Here is a 15,561-nt window from a genome sequence, read left to right as displayed (position 1 = left end):
CAGGGGTAGCTGGATGAGGGGCCTCCAGGCCGCCCTGCTGCCTGGGAGGGGAGCTGGGACCACGCTCTGCGTTTTGCGGCCGCAGGCGCTGCTCTGTAGGCGCAGGGCCTCTCCGAGTCGCCCACGGGAGCCACCCCAGGGTGCGGGGCGCACGGAGTCTCCGCCGCCGCCGGGCCACCAGCGTTGCCCTGACAGCTCTCCGGCTCCCCGGCTGCAGTGAGGCCGATGTCGGCCCTCTTGTCCTAAACCCCGAGCTTGGATCGCGGGAAGGGACCAGGGAAAGAGAAAGAGGGTGTGGGGGCGAGGCCTGAAAAGGTGGCCTGGATGACAACGGTGGGCAAGTGGCTTCCAGGCAGGCGCCAGAGTTCTGCCAAGTGGGGCCTGGATGAACCTCCCTGCTGTGACGGGTTTGGGTGCCCCCCCCCCAGTCTGCCAGCCGGTTGGGGGGTGGGGCTCTTCACTTTCTTTTCTCATTGGCTTGAATGTAGGTATCTGGCAACACTGGGGGGTGGGGGTGGACTGATCCGTCCCAGGGCCCCTCTTGGAAGGGCCACAGCATGCTCGGCTAGGGGGTGAGAATGCTTTGTGTCACCTCTTTGAGCCTCAGTTTTCTTATCTGGAAAACGGGTATTATGGCTCCGTCCACATCATATTCTGAAGTTCACTGAGATTACCAATGTGAGAAAAAAAGGGCTTTTAAATGCTACAACTTCTAAACCTTCCAGGCATCCTCTCCAGGTTTCAAGGAGAGCTGCAGCCTTCAAGAGAAAGTTTCCAGTCTCCCTCTTTCCTCAAATGGCAGGATCCCTTTCTCAGCCCTAGCCCAGGCCCCTAGAGTCCAAAAAAAGTGGAGAGATACCGAGAGAAGACACAAATTCCTGAAAGAGGGTCTGGTGGGGCACCGGTGTTTCAGAAGCCATCCCCAGGTCTGATGGTTCGTTAGTGCTGACAATCTCAAGGAGCTCCTAAAAGGACCGAACCCCAATTTACGAGGTCGGTCACGGGTGGCAAGAGCAGAGTCTCAAAGCAAAAGATGCCAAAGAAGGCAGTAGAGGAGTTAGAAGGTGTGTCCCCCACCTTCCATGCTGGTCCCGTGGCCTTTTGGACATCTTGTCCAGCCTCCGGGAGCACCTGGCAACAGTCAGTGCCCTTGAGTCCCAAAGGAGACACAATTATAGGGGTGGGAGGAGGGGAGTGTGACAACTCTATCTACACAGGGAGGGGGGAGTGCAGGAGAGACAGGACTATCGCCACCCCTGCGGAGCAGTCCCTAGAGCAAGGCCAGTGGTTCCTAACCCCCTCTTGCCGGTCTGTGTCCATAAGTCTGTCCCTCACGCTTCTTTGCTTGGCCTTAGACTCATTTGAAGGCAGCTGAGGGAGATAGAGACCGGCGTCTCCTCTAATTCTGTTTCTTTGCTTTCAGTAGTGAGTCCAGACAGCCTGTGTGTTGAGGGATTGATGAGTGAGGTAAATCTCTAGGGTCAGGTCCTGCTTGTAGCTCCAACCAGTGCGGAGTTCCTGGCTCTGAAATGTTAGATCTAAAATTGGATAGATCTCTGGAGCCCCAGGGGTTCACAAGCCCCTGCTAACATCCAGAGAAGGGCAGCACCAGTTTCCTGCAGTCGCCTGGGACAGCAGAGGCCGAGGCCAGGGTCCAGACACTGCGGTGAGGGCTTGGCCCCCAGGTGGACGCACTGAACAGTTACCTGGGGAGTGCCTGCATTTCCAGAGACCCCCGCGAGGATGCCACCGCTTCACCTCACCGGAGAGGCTAGCCTGCCCCGAGACAAGAGCAGGTCCTCGGGCTCCAAGAAGAAGGAGCCTGTCACCCGGCCCGCGGTGGCAGGGCCACCTAATTTCGTCTGATGACCAATCGCCGCCTCGGCAATAATCACCAGGACCCCAGGCTCCAGCGATCATTGGCCGCCCACGAGGGGGCGCGAAGCCGGAAGAGCCGCGCCCCGCGCCCCTAGCTCCTCCGACTCCACCCCGCGTGGGGCCAGCGCTGGGGAACAGGGGTCCATTCTCTGAACCACCGCGGTTGGGCAGCGGGATCTGGGACCTCAGGCACGGGTTTGTGGGTGCATTTGCGCAGTAGTTGGCCATCGCCCTGGCCCAGGTGATCACGGCCCTCCTGGTCCTTTTGAGAACTGAACCCGTTCCCCCTTCCTTGCACTCTTCGGGAAAGAAGCCCGACTCCTCCAGGAGCTGGGATTCCAAGAGCTGGAGCTGATGGAGGGAGGAGGGACCCATTTCCAAGTCGTCCTCTCTACTGTGTAGTCAGTGAGCCTCCATAGACGGCCTCTCCCGGCCCTGACGGCGGGCCCCGCAGGAGCTGGGCGGTGGGGCGCACCCCAGCACTCCCCAGGGCGCGCGGGGCTCAGGGCGCCGCGGCTATGCAGCCCGCTCCGGCCCTCGCCACTAGGCGCCGCTGCGCGCACGCGGATCCCGGCCCAGGGAGCAGCCTCGGGGAGGACGCTAGGGAGGGATTTTGCTCTAATAACAATTTTTAAAAACATGTTTTTAAAGGTATGAATTCTTTTCGTCTTCCCACCCTCTCCGTGCGCGTTCGAAGACGCCGGGTTACTGGGAATCACAGTGGGTGGGAGGAGTAGTTAACTGAGCCCCTAGGCCCTGACCATCCCCAGGTACCTTTTGCTTGTGTTGGGCCCAGGAAGGGGCTCTCCCGGGAAGGGGCTCACCCTTCGCCGACGTTCATGCTTCCCCTGCTTCCTGGAGGGCTCACGGACCCCCTACGGGCTCCCAGGGAGGGCCCTGGACATCGCGGGGTGCAGGAGGCGGGCTGGACCACCCCAAGCCATGGCCTAACAATAATATTTGATGAAGGGTGACTATGCCAAACATTAGCTCACTTACCCCTCAACAACTGTTAGGATAATGCTATCTCCTGTTCACGGATAAGAAAACCGAGAGTCGAGAAGGTGGTCGCAAATGTAGTGATCCCAGGCAGCACCTGGGCGTCTATCCTGAATTGCAGGAGGCGGTGAATGCACCCCAGGGAGGAAACTCAGGGCAGAGAGCTATGGGAGATTCCCCTCTCCACACACACACATTTCTGCCCTTTGATACCTCCCACTAGCCAGGAATCCAGGCTTCTCTCACCTCAGCACCAGCCCAGGGAAGTCCTTGGCCTTTTGAGGGAGCATGGAGAAGCTAGTGGCGGGAGTGTGAGACCAGCAATGGCTTATGCTTGCACAACTATATTGTTCAGTTTTGAAGCCCAGGAACAAGCCCTGGAGGTGGCAGGTAATAATAACAGCAACGCAGGACCAGGAGCTAACTTTTATTACAGCTCATGATGTGCTAATCACAGCCTAAGTAAGCACTTTGCTTGGCTTATCTCCTTAAACAACCCCAAGGGCCAAGATACTATTATTTATCTCCAGTTCACAGGAGAGAAAGGCACGGAGAGGTCAGGTAATTTGCTCAAGGTCAACCAGATCTGACTGCCGTTTTGGGGTGGGGCAGATTCATTAGGGTCTAACATCTAGTGAAATTCACCCTTCATGGTGTAGAGCTCTATGAGTTTTGGAAAATGCTCCTAGAGTTGTAATTGCCACCATCATCAAGAAATAGAAGGGTTCTATCACTCTTCAAAACAAGCCTGACTTCTAGGCTCCACTGTCTTGGGGGCAGCATTGGCCATATTTTTACAGATGACAAGATGGAGGTCGGGAGAGGTTGGGTGTCTGCCCCAGATCCCTCATCAGACAGTAAGTGACACATCTCAGATTTGAACCTTCATCTTGTGTCTCTTAGTCCCACTGCCTGTTTAGTGGAGATTCCTGAATCTACAGAGTCTCACTTGAGGTGGTTTGGGGCATGTAGGAAAAAGAGCCCCTTGCCCTAAGAGGGAGCCTCAGAAATCCCCTCATGGCTCACTGCATACTCCAATACCTCACCAAACACCCATCCTGCTAGGGCAGCTAGGGAACAAAGAGGGGCCGGATTCTGCAAAGGCCTAAGCCTCGAGGAAAGTAAGTGGCGAGGAAAGTAAGTGGCAGCCGCACGGTGCAAGGAGCAGGGGTAGAGTTGGCCCAGGGTCCGAGTCCAGATCAGAGTGCCCAGTGCCCTGCTGAGCCTCTCCCACTGGTCTTGGTTAATGAGTTACTGTCCTCGTTAATTCTCCTGTATGTCTGGGCCGCCTTTCGAACCTTCCCGAGTTCCTCAGGTCTCTGGCTGCATGAATTAGCATAGATTATCTGGCTTCCCCGGCTTCCATGAGGCTCAAACTCATTTGTCCCTCCTGTGGGCCTGAGTGAGACTTGGGGCCCCCAGCACTTGGGCCAGAGGAAACGGACCCTGCTGCTCCTCCACCCTTGCCCACCTGCCAGCCACAAGAGACCCTGAGGCAAATCTCTGGGCACTTTGCAAGAGGCGGGTGGCCTGCAGAGGATATTGCGTGACCGTGACCAGAGAGGAGGCTCCAAGCAATCTGGGCCCTTTGCCCCAGGGCTAAACGTTCCTGCCTCGGGCAGCAGGAAGAGGAGGGGTCTGGGCTCCAGACTGTGGTTCACTCCCTTCGGCACTCTGGATGCTTCTAGGCAAAGGTAGGAAAGAGTTTAAGGGAGTACCACCAATACTTGAGAGCCTGGCCTCTGACTTTTAAAAAAGGTCAAATGCCCTACGTTTCACACGCCACGGCGGCCTCACTCCACCTCCCAGACACTAACTGGATCCCCTCTGCCCTCAAGGTCATGTACTCTCATGTCCCTAGCCAAGATCACTAATACTGTTAAATAAATTGTCATTCCCCACCCTGCAGCCAGGGCAGGGCTTCTAAGTGCCCCTAGTTCGGATCCTCGTCTTTCCTGGAGAGCCTGCCCAGGAGAAGGAGGACCTTTCCCCCTGGTTGCAGGATCCATGATCTAAGCCCACCTAAATTGGGTGTCCTTTTCTGGCTTTAGAAATGGAGGGCTGACCTCTACCCTCCACCCCCAGGCTCTGGCTAGCAACAGCCAACCGCCTTTTCAGATGGCTTCAGGTTCCCTGCTGGCCTGGGCATGGTGGGGTTCGTGTCCCTACAGCTTAACTGAGGGAGAGATTTCTGAACTGGAGACGATATTTCTGGAGGAGAGGATATTTCTGAGAGGAGGTCGGTGGTTCACGCCACAGGCAGGCAGGTACATCTCCAAATGTACCCCATTACAAGAGGCTGGACTGAACACCCTGCATCCTTGGGCCTGGGAAAAAGGATAGGGGGATGCTGCAAAGCAAAACCACAGGAACCTGGTAAGGGTGAAAACCCAGCCACCACCCTAGCCCAGAGCTGGCGTCAGAGGTCTGAAGTCTGAGACAGGGTCAGGTTTCTCAGGGCATGAGGGCAAAGCCAAGGCCCACACCTGTCTTGTGTGTGAATGTGTGCATGTGTGCATGCTCTGGGAAAATTGGTGGTGGTGGTGGGGGGAGTGCGGCAGATGATGTCTGCTAGTTAAGGTCAGGTGCCCAGACAACCCCAGAAGACACACTTCTAACTTCTCTTGCCTGGAGAGTTTTCCTGAAGGGTTTTCCCTCCCCACCCCCAAACAAATTATGCCTGGAATAAAGAAGTCAAGAGATTGATGTGAACATAAAAACACATCAGATGAAACCAGAGAGGGTCAAGGGAGATCCCAGGGCAGGGAGATGGGTGGTTGGGCAAGCAGGGGGCTCAGTGCAAAGACCCAGACCCTCCACTGATGAAGCTGGTGGTGGTAGCCATCTCCCTCTCAGGACTTTGCTCTTCTTCCCTCTCCCAAATCGACTTTTCCTGGGTCTCACGGCAACCTAGTCACCAAACACTGGCATTTCTTCCTCCTTAAGAGAAATGGCACGGACCTCTAAGTGATAGATTTAAAGGATGCCGGATTTTTTCCCTCATTAATTGTAAACGTGCAAAATACCTGCTGGTACTTCACTTAGGAAGAATGCAATTGGCAAGAAGAAAAAAAAAAAGGAAAAAAAGAAGCGGCTGATGAATAGATAATAGATCTTTAACCACCAATAAACAGAGAGCAGCGCCAGCAGCCTGGGGGATGTGATCATAATTATGCCGCGGCGCGAGCCAATGGGGACGAGGGAACTCGGCCCTAAAATCATCCCAAAACCGAAGGCGAGCTCGAAAATGCGGACACGGCCTGGGACCGGAGACGCGATCTGCAGTCCCTAGCTGCAAGCCCTGCTCAGCAACCCGCCCCTGGGACGACAGATGGCGGAATAATAATAGAAATAATAATAATAATAACAAAACAACAACAACAGCAGCAGCAGCAATAATAATACTAAAACTAACGCAGGTAATACCGACAGCGTAACGATAAGAGTAACACCACATCCGTCTTTCCCCTGACCTTGGACCCCTTGGTCCCACTTATTACAGAAAGGAACAGTTTGGGGGAAGGAGGGGAGCACCCTCCCAGAGAGAAAAAAGCCGGGAGCCCGCGGGGCCGGTGGGAAGCGCGTCCCCCGGGCAGGGTCGCTGACTCGTGGCTCAAGTTGCAAACGAAGGACCCCGGTGGAGGATCGCGGACGCGGCGACCCTGGGACCCCAAGGCCGGGCGCGGCTGCAGGACCCCCTCCGCCCCCACCCCCGAGCCCGGGCGCCCTCACCTGGGAAACCGCCCGCGCTCTGCCGGGGGTGGGGACTGGGGGAACCGAGCGGCCCCGTTAGCCCTCGCGCGGAATCCCCCCCTGCCGTGCTTACCCTCCGGGGCTCCGGGCGCGATCCCGCTTCCCCGACGCGGGGCCGCGGGGGGCAGCGGCGGCCGAGAGCGGGGCGCAGGGACCTGCGGGTCCGTCCGTCCGTCCGTGCGTCCCACCGGCTCGGGATCCAGGGGGCCGCGGCGGAGGCGGCGCGGGCCGGGGACTCTGCAGGGACCGGGGTGCCCCGGAGGGAGTGGTGGTGGTGAAGGAGGAGGCGGTGGCAGAGGGGGAGGAGGTGGGGAAAGAGGAGGAGGAAGGAGAGGAGGAGGAGAAGAAGGAGGAAGAGGAGGAGGAGGAGGAGGAGAAGGAGGAGAGGAGGCCGGAGGAAGAGGAGGCGGCGAAAGAGGAGGAGGCGAAGGCGCAGCGGGCGCCGCGGAGCGAGCGGGCCAGGAGCGCGGGGCCAAGGCGCGGCGGGCGGGCGGCCTGGCGGGCGCGGGGGGAGGCTCGGCCGGGGCCGCGGCGCCGACTCCGTTCCACTCTCGGCCGGGATCCAGGCCTCCGGGTTCCCAGGCGCTCGCCTCCCTCTGACGCACTTTAAAGAGTCTCCCCCCTTCCACCTCAGGGCGAGTAATAGCGACCAATCATCAAGCCATTTACCAGGCTTCGGAGGAAGCTGTTTATGTGATCCCCGCACTAATTAGGCTCATGAACTAACAAATCGTTTGCACAACTTGTGAAGAAGCGAACACTTCCATGGATTGTCCTTGGACTTAGGGCGCCCTGCCCGCCTTTTGCAGAGGAGAGAAAACTTTTTTTTTTTCTTGCCTCCCCCGAGAAACTTTCCCCCCCCTCCTCCCTGCCTGTAACTCCGATCCCCCCACGCCATCTCGCCAAAAAAAAAAAAAAAAAAAAAAATTACCCCAATCCGCGCCTGCAAATTCTTCTGGAAGGATTTTTTCCCCCCTCTCTCCAGGTTGGGCGCGTTTGGTGCAAGATTCTCGGGATCCTCGGCGTTGCCTCCTCTCCCTCCCCCCTCCCCCCTCCTTTCCTTTTCCTTTCCTTTCTTTCTTCCTTTCCTCCCCCCACCCCCACCCCAAACAAACAAGTCCCCAATTCCCGTCCGTGCTCGCCGCGGGCAGCGGGCGGCGGAGGCAGCGCGCCGCGGTCGCCGGGAGCCGGGAGCCTCGGGCGCCCGCTCCTCGGCGCAGCATGTTCCAGCCGGCGCCCAAGCGCTGCTTCACCATCGAGTCGCTGGTGGCCAAGGACAGTCCCCTGCCCGCCTCGCGCTCCGAGGACCCCATCCGTCCCGCGGCGCTCAGCTACGCCAACTCCAGCCCCATAAACCCGTTCCTCAACGGCTTCCACTCGGCCGCCGCCGCCGCCGCCGCCGGCAGGGGCGTCTACTCCAACCCGGACTTGGTGTTCGCCGAGGCGGTCTCGCACCCGCCCAACCCCGCGGTGCCCGTGCACCCGGTGCCGCCGCCGCACGCCCTGGCCGCCCACCCCCTGCCCTCCTCGCACTCGCCACACCCCCTCTTCGCCTCGCAGCAGCGGGACCCGTCCACCTTCTACCCCTGGCTCATCCACCGCTACCGGTATCTGGGCCATCGCTTCCAAGGTACGTGCCACGTCGCGGGGCTGCAGCGCGCCGCGTCCTGCGCTGCCCTCGGCCTGCGCCGGGTGGGCGCTTGGCAAGGCCTGGCTGGGAGGAGGTGCCTGCAGCTTGCGGGCCCGCGCGCCCCGGTGCGGGAGCTGCGCGGCGAGGGGCCGGGCACGGGGCGGGTGCCCCGGTCCCCGGAGCTGCGGCCGCGCTGGGGGGCCGGCCTGCGGCCGCGGGACCCCTTAGAGAGGGGGCGCAGACGGAGAAGTTGCCCCCGGGGCGCCCTCGCGTTGGGGCCAGGCTGGGCAGCCTTCCCGGAGCGCCGGCCTCCGCGCAGTCCCGGAGCCCGCGGGGTACCCAGGCTCTCCGCCTCCTCCGCGGCGCCCGGGCTGCCCCCGCGCCGAGGGCGCACGGCCACGGCCCGGCCTCCAGGTTCGCCGTCGCCTGCGCAAGACCCTGTTTGTCACCCACTCCTCGCGCCTTCAAGCCCAGCCCTGCGACTTCTCAGCTTCCGACCCTCTTCGGGCGGCGAGGAGACCCCCGCGCCCACAGGGCGAAGTCTAAGGGGGTTCTTCTCCCCCCTTTTTTTGTCGGCCCGGGGAGGGCCCTGGAACCCCCGCGGGTAGCGACCTGGGCGGCTCGGCGCCCGCGCGGAGACCTGCTCGAACGCGGCGCGGGGCGTCCGCGGCGGGGAGGCGGGTTCGCTCTGGGTTTTGTTCCTGATTCTGTTTTTGTTTTAAAAGAAACGAACCGGATCGGGAGACGGGCTGGACAAAAAGATCTGTTTGGGTGTTTTCCCTTCCTGCTATTTTTTTTTTAAAAAATTTATTTATTCTTTCTCTGGGTGGAGGTAGGAGAAAAGTTAAAACTCCAGAAAAGGGGAAGAGTAATTAGTTTAGCGGTCGGAGCACCGGGAAGAGACCTTCCTCCCCGCGACAGCCGATCAATACTCCGCGGCTGGTCCATCCATTAACCCTTTGCGTTCCTGCCAGAGCCTAGAATCCGGGAGATGCCACTTCCACCCCCCAATTACAAACAAAACAAAACAAAAACAAAAACGACCTTTCATCCTAATTTTGGGGCCGGATTTGCCTCGGTTCTCGCCTAAACTGTCCGTTTGGTTTTTTTTTTTTTTTTTTTGGGTTTTTAGCGAATCGATTAGCCACCCTCCAGAGTGAACCCGAAACTACTCTAGCTCTGCCCACAAAGTTTATGGCTCCTCTCCTCCTCCTCTGCCGGCTTCGCTCTCGGTGCCCCCAGCAGGCCCCAAGTAGCCGGGATCTTCTGGGACCGCGGACAGTCCCATAGGGCGCCCGCGGCTCGGCAGCCCCGGGTTTCGATCCCTTCGCCGGTGTCTGCTAGTTCTCTGGAGCGGGGCAGTGAGGGTGCCGGGTCCTCGGGCCGCGGTGGCCCCGGCAAACCCGCGCACCCGCCGGCGAAATTTCGGTCCCCGCCGGGCCGCACGCACGCGCCCGGTTGCTGCACTTTCCCGGAGGGGAAGAGCCTTAAATAATTTAAAATTAAGTCCCCGAGAAAACTCTGGATAGCGGGCCACCCCCCTCCCCCACCCAAGGGTTAAAGTTCCCCGAGGGTAGAAAGAGGAGAAAGTTTCGGGCCTGGATCTGCCCGGAGAGCGCGGCACCGAGGTGGTGAGGACCTGGCGCCAGGGCGGCTGCAAAGCCCGCGGAGGTCAGGAGCCTGGGGACTTGGCCCGCCAGGCAGCTGCTGGGTGGGTGCCGCACAGGTAGAGGCTCGGTGTTCCGCGCAGGGAAGCTGGGCCGTCATCCTCCTCCCGCACCCCCGGGTCCCCACGGGCCGTGTCGCATCGGCTTGGCGAAGGCCATGAGCGCTGTGCCCCACCAGCCCGGCTCGGGAGAAGCGTGAGGCCCGGGCCAGGACGGGCCCCTCTAACGGGACTTCTGCTATGTCCCCGGCAGGGAACGACACAAGCCCGGAGAGCTTCCTTTTGCACAACGCGCTGGCCCGAAAGCCGAAGCGGATCCGAACCGCCTTTTCCCCGTCCCAGCTTCTGAGGCTGGAACACGCCTTCGAGAAGAACCACTACGTGGTGGGCGCCGAGAGGAAGCAGCTGGCGCACAGCCTCAGCCTCACGGAAACTCAGGTGAGCGAGGCGTGCACCCTGCGAACCCAGCCCACAACTCTGGCCCCACGCAGCTAGCACACAAGTGCGGAGCTCGGAGAGGGCCTTTGGCGAAGAGCCGGGGAGCTGGCTCCACGCTGGAGTTCATAATGTATAAGTTTGGAGGCGCCTGGCTTCCCTGGGCTCCAGCAAGGGACTGCAGGAGCCGACCTACCCCAGGCTCTGGGGAGACAGGCTGAGTAGCTCCTTCTGTCCACTGGGCATGACTTACAGTTCCTGGCTAAGGCACCTGTGCACTTTTGGTGACACTTTCAGTTAAAGTCTGGGGACTCGGCTGAGTACTGGAAGAAGGAGAGGCAGGAGGTGAGGGGCGGTGGCGGAGGGGATGCGTGAGGTTCAAATCTGGAGGTGTCTCCGAGTGGGTTAAGCGCGGGTTCTGTGCCACTGCAGACCCAAGGTTCACACCGGCGGCTCCGGTTTCTCCCCTTGAGGGGATCAGAGAATCAGAAGGCAGAGGCCAGACATCCTAGGTGCGTCCCTAAATCAGCGAAACAGAGCTGAAGGCTGCGGAGAAGGGCTGCCTCGGGGGACAGATCCTTGCGGTGCCTCGGGGCTCGGAGGCGGGCCTGGCTCTGGCCTGCTGGGGTCGGGGAGGGGGCTTAGGGCTACAGTAGGCGCTACTGTACGTGGAGCTGCAGGGCGGGGTCAAAGTTCCCGACAAACAGTAACGTTTTGGGGCAGATTAAGTTGTAACACTTTTCCTGGGAGGCGCAAAGAGGTCGAGGCTTTTGTTTTAAAACGTCCCCCTGGACAAAACCGAGGAGGGCCTCGCGGGTTGGTGCGGGGCCCGGCACAAGGCGCGGCCCGGCTGATTTCTCCTGGATAGCCGAGGCCGCGGTGGTCTTTGTCCGCCTCGCTGCCCACGCTGCCTGGAGTCTTTGTGTGCGTGTCAAGCCCGGAGCGCACCGACGCGCGCCTTGGGCGAGCGCCGGGGAGAAATGAACCGTCCTCCCCCTCAATTAGCAAACTCAAAGCAAATTAAACTCAGCCTTGTTCCAGCTCGGCTTTTTCATGGTGCACTTTGGGGGACTGGGGCATTGGGGAGAGCAAGCCGGGACCTGGGCCGGCCTTCTAAAAGGAGGGAGTGGCGAGGGCTTCAGGGGCCTGGGCTGCTTGCTGCTTTGGGCACTGGACGGCCTGGGGGCAGGGGAGGTGCAGTCACCCGCTTTTCCCTCACTGTACCGCACTGGTGGGAGGGTGGGACAACGTTGGTGTCTCCTTTGGTGGCTGAGTGGGGACTCGCTGCCCAGCTCTCCCAGGGGGTGATGGTGATCGCAGCGCAGCCCCACATCATTGCTCCCCGGACCTCTAGCAGCTGCTCTGGGGAGATGAGGCCGCCAGCCCCACTCTGCTGGGAAGTGATGTGACCAGAGTGGGAGCCTGGGCCTGGTGGGTCCTGGGGGTGATGGGGGGGGGGAAGGGAGGGATGGGAGGGTGCTCCATCTCTTCTCTCCTCTCCTCTTTCTTAGTTTCTCTCTCACTTCCTCTTTATCCAAAGGTCTTTCAGAAGCTTTCACTTTTGAGCGTCTTTTCCTAGCTGGAAACGTACAGCTGGGTTGGTCCCCAGGCCTCTGCATCCCACCATCCCCTCGCCTTCTTCCAGTACTCCTGCACCTCCCAACTCCTGCTCACCTGCAAGAGTCCTGGGCAAGGAAGAGGAAGCTCAGGCAAATCCTGACTGCCTACCCCAGGCCGAGGCCTTGCAGAGGAGGCGCTATATTTAGGCAATGCTGCGGAAACAGGCAAAATAGGAAGCACATTGGGCCTTGCACAAGAAAGCTGCTGCGGCAGGGAATGAGGTCTTGCCTGCACTGGCTAGGTACAGGGAGTCAGGGACCTGTCTCTTTTTATTTTACCTTGCTTATTATTGTTGCAGGGGTTTCCCAGGGTTTGTAAGACTTTGGCTTCCCAGCAGGAGGTGGGTGTCCCCTCCAAGGCAAGGGAGCAGGGGCCCTGTGCACCCTGGGCCACCTGGCCCCGAGGAAGCACCCTGCCAGGGCCCCAAAGGGTAGGAAAGCCAGGCTTCCTAGCTGACAGCAGTAAGGGCTCGGATCCCAGAAGGGAGGCCTTGGGGAGGCCCACCCTTTGGATGCACAGCTGGGGGACTAGGCTTTCGCAGGCGCGCTCACAGGAGGGAGCGGGAGGAGGGCGCTGTGGAGGAACTAACGTGCCCCATCTGCCTCTCGGCCACAGGTAAAAGTATGGTTTCAGAACCGAAGGACGAAGTTCAAAAGACAGAAGCTGGAGGAAGAAGGCTCAGATTCGCAACAAAAGAAAAAAGGGACGCACCATATTAACCGGTGGAGAATCGCCACCAAGCAGGCGAGTCCCGAGGAAATAGACGTGACCTCAGACGATTAAAGACATAAACCGCACCCCACCGAACGGACAACACGGAGCAAAACAGAGACAGGGAGAGGAGGGGTAGAAGGAAAACAAAACAAAAACAACAACAAAAAACCCTATGAAACAAAACAAAACAAAACAAAAAAACCGCACACACATGCACGGAGAAGAGGAAGAGGGATTCGGAGAGAGCGTTGGCGCGTCGCAGACTTTGGGCAGCGAGGGCACAGGGTCCTGATCCCAGGCTGCGTGGAGATGGCAGAGGACGGAGGCTTCTTGATCAACATGCAACCCTTGTCTAAAGAGGCAGCTGAGTGAGAGAGGGAGAGAGAGAGAGTGGGAGAGAGAGAGAGAGAGATCCAAATGTGGCACAGCCCGAAGGCGCTCTGAACAAGGGAAGCTGCCAGTCAAACGCCAACCCAGCGAGACAAGATGATTGGCAGGTATTCCGTTTATCGCAGTCCTGATTAAAAAAAAAATGATGATGATATAATGATGCTAAAAAAGAAAACCCCAACCAGGCACAGGACTTTTCTTTTGCACTTCGCAGAGTTTCCCGCCCCCCCAATCTTTAAAAATAATCAGTAATAATAGCAATCGAAATTCCGTATCCAGCCCCATCCCACACCTGTTCAAAAACTTGAATTGCATGTAGCAGTTGTTGGGCGAATGGTGTCTAAAGACAGAAAATGAATTGTAATTTTCTTTTCCTTTTAAAGACAGGTTCTATGTGCTTTTTATTTTGATTTATTTTTTCGAGAAATGTGCAGTCTGTAAACACTTTTTGATACCTTCTGACGTCAAAGTGATTGTGAAAGGTAAATGAAGTAGGCTCGGCGATAGTGGTCCTCTTACAGAGAAATGGGGAGCAGGATGGGGGGCTGGGGGTGGCGGGGGAGGGTGCCCATGAGAGGAGTCAGGACTTGTGCTGGGAAAGAAAAACCCTAAATTAATTCTATTTCTTGAACATTCCCTTTTCCTAACATCCCGAAGGCTTAAAACCGTGAAGTAAACTCCTTTTGGTGGTTGGAGAGATTGGCCAAATTCAACCATTCGCTGTAAAGGCCATTCCCAAACTTTAAATCTATCTGTTGCAAAAACTGAAGGACTGTAGTTAGCGGGGATGATGTTAAGTGTGGCCAAGGACATGGCGGCAAGTTTTCAAGCACTGAGTTTCTATTCCAAGATCATAGACTTACTAAAGAGAGTGACAAATGCTTCCTTAATGTCTTCTATACCAGAATGTAAATATTTTTGTGTTTTGTGTTAATTTGTTAGAATTCTAACACACTATATACTTCCAAGAAGTATGTCAATGTCAATATTTTGTCAATAAAGATTTATCAATATGCCCTCAGAGTAGTCGTTTTGAGAAATTGAAGTGAGTTTTTTTTTTTTTTAAGTATCTATAATTTGAGTGTGGTCCTTCTCCAATGAGGCTCAAGAAACCCAGGCTCCTCACCCACAAAGGGCCAGACTGATGGATTCTTGGGCATTTTAAAGGGAGATGAGGGTGCAAAAGGGAGAGGATTAGGAAAACTTAAGTCCTTCAGAAAAGGAATGGGAGAAAAGTTTTCCAACCAGACCTTTGCCCACTGCAAGGCTCCCCGAGGGAGTTTGGTTTGAATTTCAGGTTAAAAATGCTTACTTCTCTTAACTTCTAGTTTGTCATCGTCGTCGTCGTTGTTGTTGTTTTAATCCAGACATGTAAGTTTTGCGTTGAAGGATATTCCCCTAGGATTGGAGGAAGCACTTAGCAGAATCAGAATCCTGGGACTTTTAAACTGCTTCTGACTTCAAACCCCAAAGTATAAGCTCCTCCCCACCTCCCACCAATCTTTTCCTTCCTTCCTTTCCCTACATTCCTCCTTCTTTCCCTTCTTCCTTCCTTCCTTCCTTCCTTCCTTCCTTCCTTCCTTCCTTCCTTCCTTCCTCCCTCCCTCCTTCCCTCCCTCCCTCCCTCCTACCTTCCTCTCTCTCAGGCCCCAGTCTGCTGGAGGTGAGGAGGCAAGCCCAAGGGTCTCGGCGGCCTTATAAGGCAAGCATTCTGAGAAACCTTCAACTCTTAATTTTAACATTAAAGAAAAAGTTGTAACCAGTCTTGGAGGAAACTTAGCTTTTTTCCCTCCTCCTTCCCCCTTCTGGGGGTACGAGGTTGTTTTTGCATGCTTCATTTGCTTCTTATCCTGATAGGCTGCATTAATCAGTTTTATTTCCATTGATAGAGAAACCTCGTCTGTTCTGTTCGAGCTACAAAGCGTCCTGCGAGCTTTTGTGAAAGTGCAAATCAGTTTAAGCAATTATCATACCAGGAATATGAAGGGGAAAGAGGAGGCCTGGCCCAGTGGTCTCCTTTAATCTCTTAATCCACGGATCCAGGGGGGCTGCCTGGACATAATTTAGGACAATCTCCCCACCCTTTACACTGTGATAAGGCCAAGTTACAATGCAGGGCAAAAATACAAGCTTTGTTAACATCCTGCCTTGAAAAGTTAAGATTAGACATTCCGTGCACGTGTGGGGACTATAGGGCACTATGGAAATTTTTCTTTTTTTCTTTTTTTTCCTTTTTCCTCCCCTCCTCTCTTCTAAAGTAGAATTCATTCTTGGTTTCTGTCTTTTTTTTTTTTTCTTTATCTCTGCCTGTCTCTTCTTTTTTTTCTCCTTCTCTGTTCCTTTGGAGAACCCTGGCTGTCCATGGCACATTTTCTCGCAGACTGTTCTGGGAAGGTGTGTGTATTATGGGGGACACTTGGTTGCAGGAGGATGCTGGGGTGAGGCAACCTGCCCAGGGAGATCCAGGCTTGCTTCT

At 56.9% G+C, this 15,561-nt stretch overlaps 1 protein-coding gene across 2 annotated transcripts; it reads left to right on the top strand.

Annotated features, from left to right (window-relative positions):
* Window positions 1-7,043: 7,043 nt before the first annotated feature.
* EMX2 (empty spiracles homeobox 2) lies at window positions 7,044-14,106 on the top strand. Of its 2 annotated transcripts, XM_041746668.1 has the most exons (3): window positions 7,044-8,260; window positions 10,180-10,364; window positions 12,597-14,106. In XM_041746668.1, the coding sequence occupies exons 1-3, from the start codon at window positions 7,852-7,854 to the stop codon at window positions 12,762-12,764; spliced, it is 762 nt and encodes a 253-aa protein (XP_041602602.1). In that variant the 5' UTR covers window positions 7,044-7,851; the 3' UTR covers window positions 12,765-14,106. The 2 variants fall into 2 exon arrangements, with proteins under 2 accessions (XP_041602602.1, XP_041602603.1); XM_041746669.1 differs by lacking the exon at window positions 10,180-10,364 and having other exon boundaries at window positions 12,597-12,700.
* Window positions 14,107-15,561: the final 1,455 nt, after the last annotated feature.

The sequence above is a fragment of the Vulpes lagopus genome, chromosome 2 (genome assembly GCF_018345385.1).
Source record: "Vulpes lagopus strain Blue_001 chromosome 2, ASM1834538v1, whole genome shotgun sequence".
In the NCBI taxonomy this organism is placed as follows: Eukaryota; Metazoa; Chordata; class Mammalia; order Carnivora; family Canidae; genus Vulpes; species Vulpes lagopus.
The sequence above is the reverse complement of the archived record's forward strand: the minus strand, read 5'-3'. Positions and strand labels throughout refer to the sequence as shown.